This window comes from Sander lucioperca, chromosome 10 (genome assembly GCF_008315115.2).
Source record: "Sander lucioperca isolate FBNREF2018 chromosome 10, SLUC_FBN_1.2, whole genome shotgun sequence".
Classification (NCBI taxonomy): Eukaryota; Metazoa; Chordata; class Actinopteri; order Perciformes; family Percidae; genus Sander; species Sander lucioperca.
In genome coordinates, this window is record NC_050182.1 from 38,803,016 (window position 1) to 38,826,060 (window position 23,045).

A 23,045-nucleotide genomic window follows, 5' to 3' on the forward strand; every position below is an offset into this window, starting at 1 on the left:
TATCTGGCAGAACAGATGTTATGCAGCTGTGATAGGAGTCAAATAGCGTCCAAATTCTGAAGGCTAGAAGTTATCATTTATAAAAACATAACAAATGACACACAGAAGAGCACATATCTATAGCTTAAAGGGATTACAGTTACAAAACAAAATCTAATTCCCGTTGTCATCACATTCATCATCTTATAACAGTCATGCAACACACATGATATACCATGTTATATATTAATGTATCCATCAGTGTGCAAGCTACAGAACCGTCTTATTTTTACGTTTGGAAAACCCATGACACCAACCTTCTCCTTTATATTACTCATACCAAAAAACAATGTCGGCTCTAACTGTGCTGCCACTGTCATCACAGGCTGACACACACACACACACGCACGCACGCACGCACGCACGCACGCACGCACGCACACACACACACACACACACACACACAGAGACACACAGAGACACACGCACACACACATATTGTTCATTTGCAGTTGCTCACAGTCAGATTCAAGGTAAAAATAAGAGTAAGAAAAGAGCTAGTCAATAAGTGTATAAAAGTATCAGTGCAAGAAATAAAAAGGTTAAGAATATAGTAGGCCCTATAGTATAGTGTTCAGTTCAGGCTATCACGCTTCCTTGTTTTATTCAGATTTTTAAAAAATCATGGTATCACATAAATATGGTATGGGACGTTGCTTTCACTGGTTTCTAGTTGGCAAAATGTTCTGTGTGTCCACGTGGTGGTTGCACTGGATAGAGGGACAGAGATGTGTATTGAATAGGATGGTCTCATTCAGATCAAGAATTCCTTTGTAAGAGTTACCTGAGGACAGCAGTAGAAATGTATTGGTCATGTAGTAGAGTTATCGACTAAAAGGTGTATTTACCTAGCCTGGATGCCAGCCGAACTTAGCCCCGCCCACAACATTCTGACTAGAATCCGAGTATGACCATGTCAGGCTAGTATTTACCCTCAGATCTGTTCAAACAGCCCCACTCGTCTGTAAACTCGTTGGAGCCATAACTTACTGAAGAGACAAAACAAGCTTCATGTCATTATAGTCATCATGTTTACTTCCTTTAATTTCACTTTCCTTTGTGCTCCTGTTCACCGGCTGTGCTTTGGAGCCCTCCCCGTGCCCTTGTTCTGTGAAATGGCCCACGCTCAGTTCCATTCTGGGGCGAGTTTTGGAGCACAGTTCCAGGACAGATAACTGTACTTGGCAGTCTGTATGTGTCCACCTGGTGGCAGCACTGGACAGCAGTGCTGCTGCTTTCTGCACACTGTTGCTGGCTGTCCTGTGTGTGCAGACACAGGTGCTGTTTGAATAGTGCTGAGATGGAGCCATCATGTTCAAGCTGAAACATCTCTTCTCTCTTTGGTCAACATACTGTAGCAGCCAAACTAAAGGATTACATAAAACAATGAATGCAAGCGGTTTCACTAAGACACTGGGTTTCTTTTAGATATCCAATGCTTTTTTCCTAAAATATAGTTTTACAGACAGTTGACAGAAAAAAGGGAAAAGCAGAGGATCATACAGGTCATGCAGGGATCATTGAATGGTTAGATGAACATGAATATTATGCAATGGCTTCAACAGCAGCACACAACCACACAAAGAGTTTAAACCCCCTGGCTGCCGTCCATAAGGACCAAAACCTCACGATTATTGTAGGCTGTATATTTGTTGTAGTATTTCTCCATATGTTTATTGTAGTTTTTCTTTATTCTATATCTAGGCCTATATTCTGACTTCTGCAGTGTTTTGGCATCATCTTTATTTTCCTCTTAAGTTTCTTGTATGCACCAAATGCCAAGCCTAATTCCTTTAAATGTGATTTTTGACCCAGTTGAACACCTATATTTACTGGTTTTGTAGCTGCAAAGAACCACATCCCCTATTTCCATGACAGGTGAATGGTAGGCTTACAGATTTGGAATTCACTATTTCAAGCAAAATTAAGAGCTGATAAGACCATGAGGGAAGTTTAAGATGCAGAGAAGCAGAGGATAAGGGAAATGAACAGTAACCTTAACACCAATCTCAATTATGCCAAGGGTCTGAATCCAGCAGGGTGTTATAGGACACCAAATCCAGCCCCAATGAAATGCTTTTACTAGCACGTATTTTCTTTAGGGATTTATTTTTTTTTGTGACAGTGGCATAGAATGCTTAAAAATACATTTATAAAGGCAACTAACAAGATGACCCGCAGTTATACTAAGCACAGGATTAAATCTTGCACGTTGGGGGGGGGCTCTGTGCCTTGCTCAAGAACTAGCATCTCCCAAGCTGCCAGTCCAGTCCGAACTTTGGTCCGTATGGGGACTTGAACCTGCAACCAATTCCCTATGGACAGAGCTACTGCCAGTGTTATTACTGTTGAGTAATTATATAAGTTTTAGGTTGTTTTTTTTTTTTTAATTTATATAACAAGAGGAGTCTGAATAAGCCTTTCAGGCTTTCTTCCTCCTTCCTTCCTTTTTCTATTGCATGTATACAGTAGGGGTCACCAACACGGTGACCGCGAGCACCAGGTAGCCCCCAAGGACCACATGAGTAGCCCTCAGGCCTGTTCTAAAAATGAAAATAGAATATTGATATTATCTGTTTCCCACCTTGTTAAGTCATTGTTGATAATTATTGATAATGAGAAATCATTAACGTGATCAGTGTCTTCACAGAGATGACTATCATTAATCATTAATAATCATATATAACTAAAGGCAAACTGAGCAAATTTGTTATTTCAGAAGAGTGTATCAAACTGGTAGCCCTTCGTATGACTCAGTACCCATGAAGTAGCTCTCAGTTTCAAAAAGGTTGGTGACCCCTACAGTATATTTTCTATTGTGCAAAAAAACTAAACTAATCATATTATTTTATTGTGAAGGTTTGAGCCGGAAGTCGGAAGTCAGAGTTGCATGGTGGCGCCATAAAGCCTGAATTGATCATTTATCAACACATGATGGTTTCGGAGCTGCAGAAAAGAAAGTGAAACGCACCTCATTGACCGTGAGTAGCTTCCGACTGAAAATAATTTAAAGTATTGAATGTGTCAACATATAGAGATATAAATATAACGCTAACGTAATATATCGGTGTGCACTAACGTTAACGTTACATAGCTAGCTAGCTACATGTGTCCTGGTGTCTAACGTTAACGTTAACAACACTGATGCCAGGTTCCATTCATAACATCTGCTCTTTTACGGTAGTTTGGATCAGGACCTAGCTAACGGCTAACGTTAGGCTACGTCAAGGTTCCGTTCAGCAGAGACACATGATCGCAGTTAACCGTTTAAACATCTTTCCTAAACTGTAGCTCACTTTCTCAAAAACATTAAACAGAACTGAACAGAGATTATCATTTGGTTAGAAATCCACAAATCTCTTGAAAAATGAAATACTTTTCTCAAAACCGTGTCCTCTCTTCTGAAAAACCAGACACACAGCTTCCAAATATGAACTTGCAGAGCATCAGCTAAACGTTGGTGTGTCCCAAAATAGGTTGCAATGTCATGTGCAGAATAAAGACTGTAAATATGTCATATAAATATTGCACGGACACTCATTACTCATTATGCCAGCACATCACAGCCCAGCTTCAGAGTCACACTGTCACCTGATAGTTGATAATGCTGCAGCACTCTTAGGGACTGTTCGTTATTTAATTAAGGGGCCACCTGAGGAGTTTCGCGGCCTCTAACCTAAAAAGACGTGACCCTCCCATCGTCAGTAATAATTCTCCTATGACCCTCCAAAACGATTTGAAAAAAAGGAAAGACCCTCACCCTTGCGTGCAAGTTTGCACTTAACAAAGAAGTACAGATACTATTTGATTTTTACAGCCATGATGTACAGGAGTTAACCTCTGTATTCTCATCTTACACATCACTCTCCTCTGTTATGGTGTGGTGGCCATTTCAGTAGATTTACTTACTAACATTGTTGTGGAAACACAATAAGCATGGAAACTAAATGCACACTTCATGCATTACTGCATTACTTCAAATACTAAGTTCCTCCTCTAGTAAACTAGTATTCATATGAAATAAAACAATAAAACATTGAGACCATTCAGCAAAGGACGCTGGGATATAACCAATTCAACACTGGTTGCTATGGACTTGTCACTATCGTCATTGTATATTTTAGCACATAGGTAAAGCTGCCGAAGCTGAACATTATATTCCGTTTTGGAACGCAATAGACAGACGCTTAAATTCAACTAAAATGTAACAGTGAACAATCAGTGTTGGACCTACAGTCTGTTGAGATGCCTCTCCAAACGCAGAAACCAAGCGCAGTCACACCATAAAACGTTAAGACACGTTAAGAAAAAAGATCCGTATTTTGCCGTAATCCAATGACACAAAAAAAAGTAATCCACAGCGATCAGTAGATCCACAAAAAGGTAAATGATACGGTGTATCCAGCAAGGCCTTCATTCACCAACCCGTTTGATCCACCAGGGGGGCAGTGCTCCTCCTGCCCCCCCAGCAAACTCCGCGTATGGGGTCAGACCATCTGCTAGGGGGCTGAGACTGAGAGCTACATGGATAAATATGCACCAAGCAAGCAAATATGCAACAAGCCACTTTGAAATTTTGCTCTTTTCATGAATAAAAAAAGTTGGGTGACCCCCCCCCACCCAGACTAAAAAATGTTGGATGACCCTCCCCTCAGCAAAATATAAAAAGACATGACCCTCCCCTATTTTCCTCCGGTGGTCCATTCCATAAATACCGAACGGTCCCTTAGCCTATATTTAGAGTTCCATTTTGTTATTGTGTGTAGGCCTACAATGGAGAACAATTGTAAAGTGAGAATTTCACTTAAAAAGACTGCCCAACTTTTATTTATGTAACAAATTCATCAAGAACTAGAAGGGCACTTTGCAATTTCGTGTGTGTGTGTGTGTGTGTGTGTGTGTGTGTGTGTGTTACGATATTTGTGGGGTCCAAAAATCGGGGAATACAGTATACTTGTGGGGTCTGCACAGCCTTGTGGGGCCCAATATGCTGGACCCCACAATGTTAAAGGGCTGTTTAAGGGTTAAGACTTGGTTTTAGGGTTAGAATTAGGTTATGTTAGGGTGAGGGTAAGGGTTAAGGTTAGGCATTTAGTTGTGATGGTTAAAGTTAGGGTAAGGGGCTAGGGAATGCATTATGTCAATGACGGGTCCCCACAAAGATAGTGAAACAAACGTTGTGTGTGTGTAGGCTGCACCATGCTGACCTGTGAAATATGTGGTGAGGAGCTCCTGTTGGAAGAGGACATGAGAACCCATCTGGTCCTCAGCCACCTGGAGCAGGAGCTGCGCTGCCCCCTGTGTTCCCTGTCGGGGGTGTCCTACGATGAGCTCTGTTTCCACATCAGCTGTGCACATCCAGAGGAGCAGCCCGGAGCACAGGGTCCCGCTGGCTTCGTGCCCCCGTCCGGCTGCTCTGCTGGAACTGAGACACCCCAGTCCTGCTCGGCTGAGGACAGCCGGCTTACACCCCCCGCTGCCTCTAGTGTCCCCACAGACTCAATGCTAGCTCAACACAACAAGGCACTAGATACCGGGGGTCCACCACCTGGGGAGACTGCGACAGCACGGAGCACTAAAACAAGTCCAGAGTGTGTTGCGCTCTGTAATGAGGACAACGATGGAGTTCAATCTGAGCGCAGCGAAGCCAAACAATGGCGGCTGTCTGTACCAAGAAAAGGTGATTCAACTTTTTCAAACTTTTATTTCAAACTTTAACGTCCCGTAGACTTGAAACGGTGCTGTATTTGTTCCAGAGAAGCTGTTCTCCTGCCCCATGTGTGCTCTCGTGTGCAGCAGCTGTTTCCTCCTGCAGGAGCATGTGGAGTTGCATCTGCAGGAACAGCGCTCCCACGAAGGTAACTCCCCTCTGCCCTGGCTGCCATGTACACAACTATGTTCAGTTACCTGTTATCAGCACACAGCCAACCTGCCAAGGATCTGGGCCCTTTTCTCAGGGGGCACAAATACTAACCCAGTCAGCAGGGATTAGAGCAGATAGAAGCCACATATGTGTACATTCTTACTGACTGTTTGTGTGTTCAGGGTCAGCACCGGAGGCGTGTTCACCAGCCAGGACATCACCACCAGCCAGCAGTCTCTCAGGTGTGTCTCCTCTGACAGAACACGGCACAGTGTCAGTGTCTTCGTATTGGCCGCTCTGCTGGCATGTCGAACAACAAAATGATCTTCTCTCCATCCAGCCGAGGGGGATGATGTCTCTTCATTTGTAAAAGAAAAGGCAACATGACTGCATGAAAGTGGTTGGCTGTTATCAGCCTGCTGCTGCTGATGTAACAGCGGGGGGGGTTTTGAGACCAGATACACAATGTTTAGCCACACTCGCAGATTGTGTGAATGGTGAACACTTTGTCTTTTTGTCTCCTGTAAGGTGTTTTAACACAGAGGTTTCAGTGGATTCTTAGTGATAAAATGCTGAAGGTTAACTCTACTTACTTGGATGGCACAGACCATGCCGTTTTGGCTACACTGCACGCGTAATGTATACGGAGCGTTCGCGGGTGTGCCGCTGAATGTATCTTTTAACCGGCTACACATTCAGCACCACACAGCGTAGGATTTACAGCGAAGCAGTGAGCTTTCCCTCTGGGATTGTTGTTGTTTCTTCAGTTTTTGGAGCCGACACAGCGCTTTTATTTTATTAGTTTATTTGTCAGGGACCATGCACAGTTCAGGCCCTGTACCAGAGTTAGCTATACAGCTAATTTACATCTGTGGTCCCTGGGCAAGGGAGCTAAAAGGACAATATAGACAATACAGACAATACTATCAAAACAGATAAAAACTAAAACAACAAACAGCATGTGACAAGCATTACATCACGTATAAACCAGAATACAAAATATACATTCCATGTTATAAAAAGATCAATGATCACATAGTTGATTCGCCTTCAGCCAAGTCTTTAAGGACATTTTAGAACTGCTGAGACTTGCACAATCTCTAACGTGAAGTGGAATTAAGTTCCACTTTTCTACTACAGTAAATGAAAAAGCTGACATCAGTCTACTGTCAGCTGTTTTCAGAGGACGCAGGTGACCGGAAATAAGAAATAAAATCGCACATTTCCTGTAAATCGTAGTTTTAATTTAAAAGAAATATAGACACTTCATGATCCATTTCTGTGTTAAAGAGAAGAGATACACCTCACCTCAAAATAAATATAAATTAAAATCCCATTTTCTGCTTGTAGAGCGGATCTCCGCGGTGCAGACGCACCACTTACGCGCTGCTCTCGTGCCCGATGTCAGCCGTTTCATTGATTTATAGTTGAAGCTTAGGGTTCCGCAGATGTAACACCCGCAATGCAGCCAGCCCGTCAGCCCGTCTCATCTGTCTCCTTTTGAATTCTGTTTGTAATAACTGGACTGACATGGAGTTTCTCATCTGTTCTGTAGGAGAGAGGAGATTTGAGTGCCCCATGTGCTCTGTGGTCTGCAGTGACAGCTTCTCTCTGCAGGAGCATGTGGAGCTGCATTTAGACCACGCTGCAGCAGGTGGGCATACCTTAGTACATATCTTCTTAATTCCTATCTGTCTGATCTGATGCACACTCACACTCGGCGTGTGTGTGTGTGTGTGTGTGTGTGTGTGTGTGTGTGTGTGTGTGTGCAGCGAGCCCTGGCTCTGACCTGAAGCTGGCCAAGCAGCTGCAGCAGCAGGAGGAGGCCCAGCAGGAGAGAGAGGAGTTCAAGAAGCTGCAGGTCTGGATGCTATGCTGCAGAGAATACATGTGTTTAGACAGTGAGGCATATTTGTTGGATTTCCAATAAGTGAGTGACTTGAAGGGTAAGCATTCATTAAGGGTGAACCGTGTAAAGTGATTGTCCTGCTGCCCTGCTCAGACATTACCAGAGAGTACCATGAGTACAGCATATATACACACACACACACACACACACACACACACACACACACACACAACCGGTCAAAAGTTTGGGGTCACTTAGAAATGTCCATTCCACTCCATTCCAGACAGAATACCAGCTGAGATCAGTTGCATTGTTTTTTTTAATCAGGGCAGCAGTTTTCAGATTACATCATGTGCTTACATAATGTCAAAAGGGTTCTCAACTGTTGTAGACAGAAGTGGCTGAAGAAACGCTTGAAATCCATGCTTTTTGGTCTAAACGTCATACCCAAATTAAAAGTGGTACAGCTCCCATATACTCTGACACTCTGGGGTGTGCCTGATATCACTGGAAAGGTGATTGATGTGGGTGTGTTTGTGTATTTGAGAAGTGTCGTATTTTGTAGTTTTTTTGACTTTTTCTTTGCACTTTTCAAATGGAAAAAAAAAACACAGACATACCTGTAGAAAAAAAATCATATAAAATCCATTTGAGTCTTTTGGCTTCATTTTTTTCTGTAGTAAGCTGAGACATGTGGCTAATGCCTTGTGTTGTCTGTCACCTGTCAGATGTGTTTACAGCAGTGTATTCTAATCATTTTACATCAACCCTCCATTGTAGCCTCTGTAACTCTGTGTCAGGTCTAGAATCACCCTGACACTTGTAACATAAACTTGAGTGTTTCCTTTCCAGTGATATCAGGCACACCCCAGAGTGTCAGAGTATATGGGAGCTGTACCACTTTTCATTTGGGTATGACGTTTAGACCAAAAAGCATGGAATTCAAGCGTTTCTTCAGCCACTTCTGTCTACAACAGTTGAGAACCCTTTTGACATTATGTAAACACATGATGTAATCTGAAAACTGCTGCCCTGATTAAAAAAAACAATGCAACTGATCTCAGCTGGTATTCTGTCTGGAATGGAGTGGAATGGACATTTCTAAGTGACCCCAAACTTTTGACTGGTAGTGTATATTAGAGCTGGGCAATATATCGATATTATATCAATATTGTGATGAGACTAGATATCGTCTTAGATTTTGGATAATATGGTAATATGGTAAGTGTTGTCTTTTCCTGGTTTTAAAGGCTGCATGACAGTAAAGTGATGTCATTTTCTGAACTTACCAGACTGTTGTAACTGTTCTATTATTTACCTTTACCCACTTAGTCATTATATCCACATTACTGATGATTATTTATCTAAAATATCATTGTGTAAATATTTTGTGAAAGCACCAATAGTCAACACTACAATATCTTCATTTGTAAAAGAAAACACACCATGACTGCATGAAAGTGGTTGGCTGTTATCAGCCTGCTGATGTAACAGCGGGGGGGGTTTTGAGACCAGAGACACAATGTTTAGCCACACTCGCAGATTGTGTGAATGGTGAACACTTTGTCTTTTTGTCTCGTTGCGGTATCGATGTCGAGGTATTTGGTCAAAAATATCCTGGTGTGTGTGTGTGTGTGTGTGTGTGTGTGTGTGTGTGTGTGTGTGTGTGTGTGTGTGTGTGTGTGTGTGTGTGTGTGTGTGTGTGTGTGTGTGTGTGTGTGTGTGTGTGTGTGTGTGTGTGTGTGTGTGTGTGTGTGTGTGTGTGTGTGTGTGTGTGTGTGTAGTTGGTGATTTAATTAATAGTTAACCAACTAATCGACCACCACCCCCAGTTCCATGGTTGTTCTTCATGTTGTGTTTAAACATTGTCATGATGGTGTGTGCACAGTCTGGAGCCGCCGGTTTCTCTCTGTGTTCATGTAATGCAGTAACACATGTTTGGGTGTCTGAAGCCGTCCTGTGTGCTGTGTTTGTGCAGAGGCAGTTTGGTCTGGACGGCGGGGGGGGCTACTGCAGACAGATGGAGAGGACCATGGAGAGAGCGGTGGCCCGGGGTCTCATGGCCCCCGCAGAGTTCCACTGTCAGAGGGCTGAGATGATGGAGTCTCTGGCCTCAGGGGTTGATGATGGCAGAACCAGAACTCGGGGTATGTTTGTTTATGTCCTGTTACACAAGACCCACTGCTGCTCTACAGGGAAACAGCAACGTGATCACTGACTCTGCTTTTTCATTCTAACCCAATGTTCAGTTCAATCTCTAACAGTACAATAATAACACATATGTATTATTATACATATATGTAGCTGAGACAGACACTTTAAGTCAAGGAGAGACGCGAGGAAATCATGGGAGGAGAGAGGAACCGAGGAAATGTGTTTTAGAGAGATGAGACAAGCTTTTCCTCTGAAGCGTCACATTAATTCTTCAGTTGTTTGGGCTGAAGGCTGCTCTCGTGTATCCTCGCCTGTAGCGCCTCGATAAATCCTCCTCGATGATCCCTCCTCGAGGCTCGCTCCTCGGTCCTCGGGGCAGAAATAAGAGCTTTGAGACGGCCTTCGCCGAGGAGGGACAGAACAACATCCGGTTCAGCCGAGGACAGAGGAGCTATCAAATAAGGGTTATGAGATGCACCTCTTGTCTGCCCCTCCCCACTCCGCTGCAGTGGTTTTTGACCCGGAAATAATCCGCCAGCGCTGTGGAGATACAAACCCTTGCTATGATCCAACAAAACAGCGTTGCTTGGATCATCAGCGGAGCACAGAGCCTACGGTCCATCTGCTTCCCTCCCCGCAGACAGCAGCAACCACCGGGAGATGGACAGTAAACAGATTGTCCATCTCCGGGGCTGGCAACGCTGTGTCTCGGCAAAGAAGTGGAGGGACCGGCTAGCCCGCTGCGACCGCTGGTGAACTTTAACGTTAGTTAGCTTCCATTAGCCTGCTAATTCCACCCTGCATGCCCTTCATGCAGCAATGGTTACAGATAATGAGCCAAACAAAGCTGTCTCTCATCTGGCAAGAACAATGCTGTGACAAGAGTGTGTGAATGAAACATTAAGTTGTTCAATTTTACTAATTTAGTGGCCGGCCGGCCGGCTAGTCAGGTAGCAAGCTAGAGGGCTCAGTTCTTAGTTTAGTACGCTTTCCAAGTTGTTCAAAGGTCAACGGGAGAGAGAAAACCTTGTTCTGACCAGTTGTGCGTTGCAGAGCGCCACATATCGTACCGGAGGTAGAGCTGCTCCCGTCATTCATCCCATTCTCCCTCGCTCATGTATACAGGGAGAACTGGCAGAACCCGGTTATTCACTTAACCGGGGTAAGACCAGGTTACTGCTATGAATGGAAACGCACTGGGTGGCTTGTATTGTCACGCGTCCGTATTCGCCCTGACATACCACATCTTTCTTTATCCTGATCCAGTTCTTCAGCATTCCTCAGCAGCTTTCACAAACTGTTCTTTTAGTTAATCCACGTCATTGTCAGCTTGTGGGGATAGGCTACTCACATAGTGTGTGTGTGTGTGTGTGTGTGTGTGTGTGTGTGTGTGTACCGCAAAACATTAGAATATCTCTCATTCATTCATCTTATTCGACTGCTGCTTATTCATACATTCATCAGCTGTGTGATCTGATCAGAGTTTGCGAAATGCTGTATATGTATTTAAAAATCAAAAAAGGTTGATATCAAAGTGTGTGTGTGTGTGTGTGTGTGTGTGTACACACAATCGCATCATCATGCTTTATTCAGCTGCTTATACAAACTACCGTCAGCTCTGCAGCTCAATGAGTGAGGCATGCAGAGGAACTAGGGAAGCTCAGACACTGTCCGTTTCTATTGGACTGTTATCAACAGGATAGATGACCCAGTGTGTATGTGACCTCAGCACTTATACTTGTTATCCTGCCACATAGAATCCTCTGTGAAAGTCTTTTTGTTCTCTTTGTTGTTATCTTGGGGCCAGAGAATTCACAAAGGGAATGCATGGCCAGTGCCTCCCCAGTGTAAAAAGAACGAGATCTTTGCACTGCCCCGATTGATCAAATGTTTGCCTCGGCCTTGCTATATCGTTCCCGCTGTCTTCTTTAGAGGTGAAAGAGTCAACTTCATTTGTCAACAAAGTGTGCCGTTGGATTGGCAGTTAACCCTAAAAACAGCTCATAAAATCAGGAGGCAGAAGACTGTGTTGGGACAAAGGGCAGTTCCCTGTGTTGCACTGCGCTGTGACAAAAAGGACAATGTTATCCAGCGACACACTGTCTATATGGAAAAACCTTTCTATATCCATATTCCCTTCTCCCAACATCATGGCTCATTAATGTAATGCTGTCAGTGTTCAGTTCTTTGGTACTTTTAGGTAATCTTGAGAATCTTAAGTTCTTATGAACTTTTTAAAAAGCTGCTTTAACTGTAGTGTGTACTACCTGGCAGGGAACTTGGTTTTACACTTTTATGAAGACTCATTTAAAAGGACTTCAAGCTGTAAAAGTCACAAGCTCTCGTTTTGTCGCCAACGCATCAGTCAGTGGCTCGGCATGTCTTGTCTGTGCACAGTACACTCCGTGGCCCTCATTTATCAACCTAACGTAGAAACCAGCGCAGATATGAGCGCAGAAATCCTCTTACGACAGGCTTCACGTGTGATTCATGAAATGTTCGTATCACAGCGTAAGGATGGTTGGACATTGATAAATGCAGTGGCTGGAAATGATCGTAATTTAAATATCACGCCCCAATATATTCTGGCTTTTGAGGCCTCGCCCCTACAATTTATGACATGGCGAGACGGAATCCGGCTGAGAAGAGGAACTTTTCAGAGGTGGAGATTGAAACCCTGATATCTCAGGTTCATTGGCACTAACGTGTGTTCTATTTGTCAGCCTGAAAACTGGTATTAAAGGCTGTAGAAAGAATGAGGAATGGAAAGAGATCACTGATGCAGTCAACAGTGTTGCTGTGGTAAATCGGACTCCAGCTGAAGTTTATTTAATTTATAGCCTACATCCTTGACATATGTATGCTATAGTCCTAATTGTAATATACAGGTTTATATTGCAATCTCTTGGGTTTACATGGTGTACCTATATTTAAATAAACACACAGTAGCGGAGTTTATACAGTGTCTTTTATTTTACTCGTGTTTTTTTCATGAGTCAGAGCCAGGCAACAGCTGTGAGGCAGAGCGTGTGTCCTCCCCCGCCAACCCTGTCTCCTGACAGCAGAGGGGCTGGAAAAACAAGCCGAAATAACTCGGTCAATGGCAGAAATAAATCGTTCACTTGTGGCCATTAACAACGCTTTAAAAGAGAAACGAAAACCTGAAGAATAAATAAAAATGTTTTTTTAATTTTCCTGTATTGAATATCATTGCCAAACATAACACTACACCTTTTAAAAGCGAGGAATAATATCCTGTCTCCTTCGTATAGCCCCAGTTGGGGCTGTGCTGGACACTGCTCTCTGGGCATCGGGTCATCTGGCTCCATCACTACATTTATGGCACCCTGTTTTCCTGCGCGATGTTGTGCAGAACCCCACAGGCTAAACCAATGTTGCAGACACCTGTTTTAGGTCGTACGCACGTTTTCATAAATGAGGGCCCATGTGTCTGTCCACTGTGCATGTACTGAAGCACATACCACTACCCGCTAATTCTTGTAATCATGGCTTAGCCTCTCATAATTATGACATATACAATCTCATAAAATCAGTCAGATATTCAAAGATCTATAGACCTTTTTCACGGCAGACATGTTGACATGTCATAGTAGGAAAAGCACAGGTGTATTCCAAACCATTAATGATGGCTGCATTCCCCTTAGATGAGGTCCTGGTATTGTTCATGCTGACTCACTGAAATAGCTCACTGGGACACTTGATGGAACTGAGCCATCGTTAAGGTTATCAATTTCAGCTGTGCTTTTCCTACTATGACAAATCAAAATGTCTGCTGTGAAAAAGGTCAATTGTGGTAAAGGAAGGGCTAATGAATAATTCCACAATGATTTCTTAATATTTCACCATCCAGCTGGTGTGTGTGTGTGTGTGTGTGTGTGCTGAGTCAACCTGCTTTCCTCTGTGTCTAGGTGTGCTCCGAGCGCTGTATGAGTACTACCAGACTGAGTGCAGAGACAGCGTCCATGTGTGGCTGAGCGCGGACACGGACCACTACTGCTCCTCGGCGGGGGACAAAGGCTGGGGCTGCGGATACAGAAACCTCCAGATGCTGCTCTCCTCGCTGCACACAATCGATGCATTCGCTGCCCTCCTACAAGGTGCACAATCACTCAGCGTAATATCAGTCCAGCACATTCTGTCTTTGGTTTTGTGGAAAATGAAAGAAAAACTGGTCCAGCACAAGCAGATAAAGGCTGGTAGCATGTGTATTCTCAGAGTTCCCAGTGAGTCTGACATGGCGTGATTATACCGACTGTATGGAGGAAGGGTTGAGTGTGCAAATGAAAACAGGAGTAGGTCAGAAAACACAGAGGCGTCTTGCTGAAATATATGAGAAATAAAAGGTCTCTAATATAAGCTTCAAAAGGAAAGAGATGCATATCTGGGAATTTATTAGCCTGGCTCCGCCCTCCTACGTACTTACGCTCAATTTTCATTTCCCTTCAGTACTCCGTCTGGGTTTGCGGTATAGTCTTGGGTTTTCTCCGGTCAAATCTTAACCGGTCCAATCAGCGAACAGAGGGAGTGGCTGAGAACGATGACGTTGAGGTTCGGTATCCTTCGGTGAGTTCTGTAATTGCGGCGGAGAAAGATAGATGCGAGCGAAGCCATTCGGTCCGTTGTGGCAACACTGCCGAATATCCAGAAGTTAAAGCCCGTCTTTCTCCGTTAGTGGTGAAGGAGTTGGCTAAGGCCAACGCTAGCGATGCTAAGCCGATAGTTGTTGTCGTCTCCCCTCTTGTTATCCTGGTCCTACCAGACAGTACGTAGGAGGGCAGAGCCAGGCTACCAGAGTGGCTCTGGGCAGATCCAATAGTTTTAAACTTCAAGAGAGTACCTGCCTTCAAGGAAGTTAACACTTGTCAATGGACAGAGGCCAGACTCTCTGTACACATGAAATGGACCAGAGTCTGGTAGGACCAGGCTAGGAATTTATTAGAACAGAAAAGATTAATAGATACTAGTGCTATCAGTTAAACGCGTTATTAACGGCGTTAACGCAAACCCATTTTAACGGCGTCCATTTTTTAACTAGTAACGTTACTACTACAACACCACACCGGATCTAGCTAGACCGGAAACAAAAGAACAGGCACGCCGCACACACTTGTTTGGGCTTGCGAGCCGGCCAAAGAGTAGTAGGCTAACGTTACGTTTTGAGTGGATGGCGAGCGCGAGACGCCGAAATGGACGTCAATAAGATTCTGAATGGAAAGTTTACTTTTAAAAAGTTGTCAAATGGTTCCATTGACAAGACCAAAGTGATCTGTGTGTTGGTCGTTGTGAACTGAGCTATCATCGCAGCACGTCCAGTCTGAAATACCACTTGATGGCCAAGCACACAGCTGATGCCAATTCTCTCTCCCCCCCCCCCTCCCCTCGTCAAAGCCAGGCGACAACAGCACAAAGTCAGCCGATCCACTTTTCCATGTTAAAAAGAGAAAAAAATAATTGGACAAAAAGAAATCACTAGGGACATTTAGAATAGATAAAAATGTGTGATTAATTGCGAGTTAACTATGCGATTAATCGCAATATTTTAATCGTTTGACGGCACTAATAGATACATTAATTAGTTGTCTATCAAATGAATCTCCAGCTGTTTTGATAATCGATTACTCGGTTTAAGTTTTTTTTATGAAAAAAACAGACAAACTTGTGACGTCAGCTTGTTAAATGTGAATATCTTCTAGTTTCTTCTCTCCTCTGTGACAGTAAACTGAATATCTTTGAGTTGTGGACAAAACAAGACATTTGAGGACGTCATCTTGGGCTTTGGGAAACACTGATCCACATTTTTCACCATTTTCTGACATTTTAGAGACCAAACGACTGATCCATTCATTCAGACAATAATCCACAGATGAATAAACTATGAAATAATCATTAGTTGCAGCACCAGAATTGATGGTAGTTCTGCCACAATATTTGACTATGTATGTTTGAAACCAGCGTTGTACATCTTTTGTGCAGAGTTTTTAAGCCCCTGTAAATGTATTCAATGATATCCTTGATGTCCGGCGTCAACATAGACCCACAAACACAAAACATGTGTTTTCCATTAGTTTGGCAGATGGCTCTAAATACTATATTACCCATGAGCCTCGGTCACTGTTGCTATAGAGAAGAAAGTCAGATGCGTTTGCCGTGGTCGCAGAGTTCATCCAAAAGAGTCATAAATTCATTTGAATCTGCAGTAGAGGTGCAACGATGAATCGATTAGTTGTCAACTATTAAATTAATCTGCAACTATTTTGATAATTGATTAATCGTTTGAGTCATTTTTTTATTAAAACAATAAGAATTCTCTGATTCCAGCTTGTTAAATGTGAATATCTTCTAGTTTCTTCTCTCCTCTGGGACAGTAAACTGAATATCTTTGAGTTGTGGACAAAACAAGACATTTGAGGACGTCCTCTTGGAGGACTTTGGGAAACACTGATCCACATTTTTCACCATGTTTTGACATTTTTGTAGATCAAACAACTAATCGAGAAAATAATAGACAGATTAATCGACTATGAAAATAATCGTTAGTTGCAGCCCTAATCTGCAGATTGTATCATCGGTTTTGAGTGTCACGCTCCTTTGTGGGTAAGTGGCCACGGTGTAAGCATGATGATACTGAAGCACGGGGAGTGTCTTCCACCGCGCTGCTGACTCAAAGCACATCATGTCTTGTCCTCGTTCTGCACTATTGTTGTACAGATTAGTATCTCTCCTTCTGAAGGATTGTTGACAGCGACGACTGACTCTCTGCTGAGCTGTAGCCAAACTGGAACGATCAGCCATGTATAATGACAGAAAGGTATAGTTGACATACTAGAAATTCTCCACCAGAACAAGGTCCAAGAATATGTCAAAACATTGTTATGTCTGATGACACGATACACTGAGAAGAAAAGTGCGCTACAATGGCCGATAACAACAAAGTGACAAGTGTTACCTCCAGGCGTGCAGCTGTACACGCGTCCCTTCTTTCCATTGACTCGAGGTTCTCCTTCTGCTCCAGAGAAGGCCGTGCCCAGCATCCCTCGGCTGCAGCGTATGATCGAGGACGCTTGGAAAGAAGGGTTGGATCCAAACGGAGCGTCCCACTTCAACCAGCGGCTGCAGGGAACACGAGCCTGGATCGGAGCCACAGAGATCTACGCCCTCCTCACCTCTCTGGGGATCAGGCAAGCACTACACTCTAATTACCATCTTATTAACCTGTGCCGTATTAACACCTCGCTCATGAGTGACACAGCCTATTTCATCTTTTTATTACTGCTTGTTACTGCTCTGCATGGTTGAACGGTGCGAGAAGATGGCTCGGGTCTGTGTTGCTTGGCTGTGTTTTGATGCTTGCATGGCTTCTTATACTGAATGGGGATACTGTTGATGTGTAACTGTGCTAATGTCTCGCTGCTTCCTGTAGCTCTGCGTGGCTTATTCAGAAAGCTTATTTGTTGCTCTAGCGGTCTGTATGGTGTCTCGTTGACGTCTGTCTGTATAGTTTAAACTGTACTAATATCTTGCTATTTCCTGTAGCTCTGGTCTAAAATCATCTGGCCAAAGGACCACAGTTGAAAATTAGCCGGCTGGCTAACACTGGCACATTTACAGAAATGTTGATTAATGTGTGTTGTCCTTTTTTATAAAAATAAGAATAATTAGTTTCTCATTAATGTGTTAAAGCACACAACCTCAAACCTTGTGTGAGGTTTATTGATCGCATTGAGATGAGATAATGTATGCTTATATTTTATGCATGTTTACTGTAAGTTTATTGTGTGTGCTTATGTGCGATGTGTTGCCATTTATTTTATTCTCTCGACTGCCCAAGATGAATTTCTCCTATAGGAGACAATAAAGGCTTATATTATCTTATCTTAATCGCACGTGACAAATATTGGTAAAAAAAAAGATTTTCTTTACAGACATTCAGTAACCGCTCCAGGATCTCATTCTGGTCCCGTTGTAGCTGTGACTTTAAATTTCCTTGCAGCTGTCTGGCTGATGTAAGACTCAGTCCGCCGTGTCCCGCGTGTGTGTTCTCAGTGCTCGCATCATGGACTTCCATCAGCCGAGCGGCCCAGGCGACACCCACCCGCGGCTCTTTGACTGGGTCAAGCAGTACTTCCAGCAGTCCAGCAGGAGCAGCCGACTGCCCCCCCGACTCGTGCACACCTCCATGCCCCCGCTGTACCTGCAGCACCAAGGTACACAGCAACAGTGATCCACTTCTGATATTGTTTACTAGAGCTGCAACCGTTTGTCGACTAATCGATAAGTCGATCGAAAGAAAAATAACCTCCAACTATTTTGATAATCGATTTAACCATTAAAGTCATTTTTCATGATTCTTTTATTTTTTTATTTTTTTTTGCTGTTTTCAGCCTCTCAAAAATCTTTTCTGTTTTTAATTAGGGCTGAAACGATGACTCGAATAATTCGATTACAGAAAAGCTTCGAGGCAAATTCTCTGCCTCGAAGCTTCGTTTAATTCCAATCAGTCGCGTTATGCGGCCCGCTCCGCTCAGAGTCATTGTTTCACACGGACCGTTATTAACACAACATTCAGTGGTGCGATGGCGGAGAGCACGCCGCTAGCGACAGAAATGACCGGAAAACGGGATAAATTATGGACATCAAGTGGATAAATCTAGGATGTAAGAGTTTGGATTTATTGCTCAACAACTCCGAAAAAAGACACAGCTTCCAGGCTGGATAGAAAAACTCCTCTGAAGGCTACAAAGACACCAAAGAACCCCCCCCCGAAAAAAAAAAATCGGTAACAAGCTACGTTTTATAACAGTTGTGTAACTGCTATAAATCATCTTATGCTTTGTGTGTGGGCTTAATGGAATCTTAATGGAAGCTTTCAGTTGGTGTGTCGCATGGGTGTATATTTTGAAGATTTAATGCTTTAAAGTTATAAAAAACGTTCATGAGTGGAGGTTACAGCGACGCCACAGCCACAAAGTGTGCCGTCCACGGTACAGTGATCCTTGAGGCAAAATCATTTTTTATCCGATTAATCGATGAAATAATCGCTAGAATATTCAATTACAAAAATAATCGTTAGCTGCAGCCCTATTTTTAATATATTAAACGGAATGTCTTTGAGTTTTGGATTGAGAAAACGGGACATTTGAAGACATCACCTTGGACTTTGAGAAGGTGGGATCGACATTTTTCACCATTTTCTGACATTTTGATAGACTCGGTTAATCGAGATAAGAATCGACAAGATTAACTGATAATGAAAATAATTGTTAGTTGCAGCCCTATTGTTTACGCTCTGGACAAGTGTTGACGGATTCTTTTGTTGCCCTTGTGCACTTTGAAATAGACATTTTTACATGCGTTGCTAGTGTTTGGTTATAGCTCCTGTCCAGATTTTCATGCCAAGGTTAGAGTCAGTCAAACATTACAGCAGCGGTGATTTAGAACCATGGTTTAATGTCAGCCAGCTGCTGAAATGCCTTTGTTCTCAAGACCAAGGGCTCATCAGCCACAGGTGAGAATCTTGTGATGACATCCAGCTGGGAGAAATACAGCATGATGGACCCCGATTCCACCTGGCTTTAAAGCAACACCGAAGCACTTTTCCTCTTCGGTCCCCCTACAGGTTGGAAGCGGAATTGCCCGTTACCGCTGTCGTAATGTGTCATTATGTCTCATTCGAACTATAGTTCCGCTACCCGATCTGGCAAACTTGCATAGTGCGGTTATAGCCGATAGAGGGCCGCAAAGCGAATGCAGAAGTTCCGTTCACCCTGTTACGAGTTGATGAGCCACTGGAACGATTTTGGAAACATTATTTTAAGGTGCAAAAGAATCTTTGGCGTTGCTTTAACATCCGTCCGGAGTGATCAGATCACAAGTGGACAGCTCTGAGTACCGGTGAAAACGCTCTCAGGACACACTGAGATCTGATCGCAAAAACCACATTCAGAGGTGGTCTGAGCCGCATGTGTCCCACATTCTTACAGTTGCGAGAACGGGAACGTGAAGTTCTTCGCAACAAAAGTCCCCCGTTAGTTTATTTAAATGCTTTTATTATGAAGAAGCCAAATCAGGAGATGTTGGTTCTTCATCAGCAGTAATGCGACGCGACTCCTAGCGAACATGACATGTAAAATAAAGCCGTGATTATATAAACTAAACTTCAAACCAGAGAGATTCAGTTAGAAGATACAAACGTACTGAGAGCTGAACACACAGAGACTTTTAAAAACATCTTTCTCTCCTGCACAGGTCCTGCCACCCGTCAGTAGATCTCCTTATGTCGGCTCGCAGACAGACTGTGTGAATCGCTTTTTTTCATTTTTCACTTGTATATGTGAGAGTAACAACTGACATTATAAACACACAACCAGCCAACATGGAAATGGAAATGATGCACGTGTGTCTTTGCATATAGAGCGGGGAAGTGAGATCTGATCACAAGTGGTCACTGAGGATGCGTGTGAAGACACATTCTGCTGCCAGGTGAAAACCCATGTACCTAGAGCTCTCCACTCGCGATGGTGATTTTAAGCTTTTGGGTGGGGCACGGGCTTGTGTCCTCCTGCAGGTCACAGCCGCTCCATCGTGGGCCTGGAGCAGAAGAAGAATGGGAGCCTGTGCCTTCTGCTTCTGGACCCTGGCACCTCGGCGTCCGACACCAGGAAGCTGCTGAGCAGGGACAGCGTCTCCCACGCCGTCCGCCACGTCCGCAAGTTCCCCGGCAGCCTGAAGCACAAACAGTACCAGGTGGTGGCGGTGCAGGGCACGCTGTCTGCTGAGGAGAAACAGGTCAGCCGCGTGTGTGTGTGTGTGTGTGTGTGTGTGTGTGTGTGTGTGTGTGTGTGTGTGTGTGTGTGTGTGTGTGTGTGTGTGTGTGTGTGTGTGTGTGTGTGTGTGTGTGTGTGTGTGTGTGTGTGTGTGTGTGTGTGTGGAGTCTATATAACAGCAGCACTCTTTGTTTTGTGTGTCCAGATCAGCATCATAAACTCGAGGACATTACGCGCTGAAAGGATCCCGTGAACAGGAGCTTCTTTATCTCTTCTATCCGCTTTTACTGTCAACATACTTTTGATTTCAGGAAGTATTTAATGTATTAATTTGATAATAAATGTTGTAATGTAGCCTTATTTATGTTTTTAATAAACTGTGTTCCCTCCATGCTGTTCACTTATTCCCAGTTAATGTGTGTGTGTGTGTGTGTGTGTGTGTGTGAGAGCGGAAATGGAGCAGAACAACCCTGCCTGACCTTAAAGAACCCTGTCTGACCACAAACATGCAGCGGCCTCGTCCACCCAGCTCTGAGAATCACACTGTTGCAATAAGTGCAAATGTCAAACATCAAATATTTGATTGCATAAGTGGTTTACTCTCCTTTCTGGGACACACCTTAACAACAGCGTGCATTGTGAGGGAGTATAGGCTCCAACAGTTTTTCTGATGTGTTTTATAGAGGACGACCTGCATTCCCATCATAAACAATGTAAAACATTAACCTCCGGGGGCAAGGTGCAGAGGACCTAATTTCATGTGATTGATATTCTAAATTCTGCATGTGGTGGTCAGAATGTGAGGACTCGCTGGTTAATAATTCATTTATACTGTTTATTGAACAGAGTGTAAATTACAATTTAAAAGTTAGAAATCACAGGCCTGAAATACACACACATGCTCAGGACCTATTCATGCACTAATGGAGAGATGTCAGAGTGAGTGGGCTGCCGGTGCCACTGCCCTGAGCTGTTGGGGGGGGGGGGTACAGTGCTTGCTCAAGTACTTTTGGTCCGTACTGGGACTTGAAACGGGGAATTGAACCAGGTTCTTGGGACTTCTTGGGACTTGAACCAGGTTCTTGAACCGGTTCCCAACCCAACTCCCTACGGACTGAGCTACTGCCACTCCTGGTTGGTCAAAGATGGAGAAATAGTCTACTCCCGTGAACGTATTTATTTTACCACCAAGGTACATTTCTAGCAAAACCATCAAAAATACAATTAGGACAGTTTTTAAAGGTGCTCTAAACGATGTTACGCGTTTTTTAGGCTACAACATTTTTTGTCACATACAGCAAACATCTCCCTATCTGCTAGCTGCCTGTCCCCTGAACACACTGTAAAAAAAAAAAAACGCGGTCTCTGTAGACAGCCCAGGCTCCACAAACAACAAAAAATAAACTGGGCCAACCTGCACCACCAAACATAAACAGTGTTCCAGCCAATAACCGACAAGAAGGATTTGGGGGTGGGGGTTGGGGGGGTTAGTGTGCGGAAGGGAGGGGGAGGGGACGGGAATAGGAGGAGGGAGGGGCGAGCTAGACTCCGTTTTGTTTGACAATACTTCCAACGTCAACAAGAAGTGACGTCACCCAACATCGCTTAGAGCACCTTTAATAATGATTTAAATGTACGCATGAATGTTCACTCATTTGAAAAATTTAGACCGTTAGTTGTGATTAAGTAGGTAGACTGGAGGATGACTAGTTGGTTAATCTTGTAGTCTGTTAAAAGAAAAGGCCGTCACAACACCGAGGTGACTGACAAACGGTCCAAACCCCCAAAATAATCTGCTCACGGTGATATATATAACAGAGAAATCCTGGAGTGACACGAGGAAGAGTGATGTTAGTCCTGAAGACTGGGCCAACGGTCCCAGCTGTGAATCTGCTTTGTGGACATGCAGTCCAGAATCTGTACTTGGACCTGACATGAATAGTTGTTTCCTCGAAGTCCCCATCCAGCTGCAGAGGGGCCGAGGCCTGTCCAGATGTGTTTGAACCTTGCTCGGTTGTTCACTTTCCTTCTGAAGGATTCAACAAAGTGACCTCACACATTATGACGTTATCTTTGTCATATCTGAGAGAAGAACCCTGATGATGTTTATTAAAAGGATCCCCATCAGCTGATGCCGTAGCAGTCAGCTCCTCTTCCTGGGGTCCACACTAGACACACAACACATACCCATTACATCACAGACATGCCATTACAAGAATATATGTAAAATCACATCAATATGCAATACACTTATCCACGCCCACACACACACGCATGCATGTGTACACCTGCAAATATACATACACCCACCCACACACATTACATACATACATTCCCATAAACGAGATCAAAGTAA

General features: G+C 43.7%; 1 protein-coding gene across 2 annotated transcripts; it reads left to right on the forward strand.

The window, feature by feature from the left end:
- The first annotated feature begins 2,904 nt into the window (after positions 1 to 2,904).
- zufsp (zinc finger containing ubiquitin peptidase 1) lies at positions 2,905 to 21,085 on the forward strand. Of its 2 annotated transcripts, none has more exons than XM_036006803.1 (12): positions 2,905 to 3,020; positions 5,231 to 5,719; positions 5,796 to 5,897; positions 6,085 to 6,144; positions 7,458 to 7,556; positions 7,675 to 7,763; positions 9,730 to 9,898; positions 13,835 to 14,023; positions 16,921 to 17,104; positions 17,970 to 18,130; positions 20,491 to 20,711; positions 20,895 to 21,085. In XM_036006803.1, exons 2-12 carry the CDS (start codon positions 5,239 to 5,241, stop codon positions 20,940 to 20,942), a joined length of 1,803 nt encoding a protein of 600 aa, XP_035862696.1. In that variant the 5' UTR covers positions 2,905 to 3,020; positions 5,231 to 5,238; the 3' UTR covers positions 20,943 to 21,085. The 2 variants fall into 2 exon arrangements, with proteins under 2 accessions (XP_035862696.1, XP_031178692.1); XM_031322832.1 differs by having other exon boundaries at positions 16,939 to 17,104.
- The last annotated feature ends 1,960 nt before the right edge of the window (positions 21,086 to 23,045 follow it).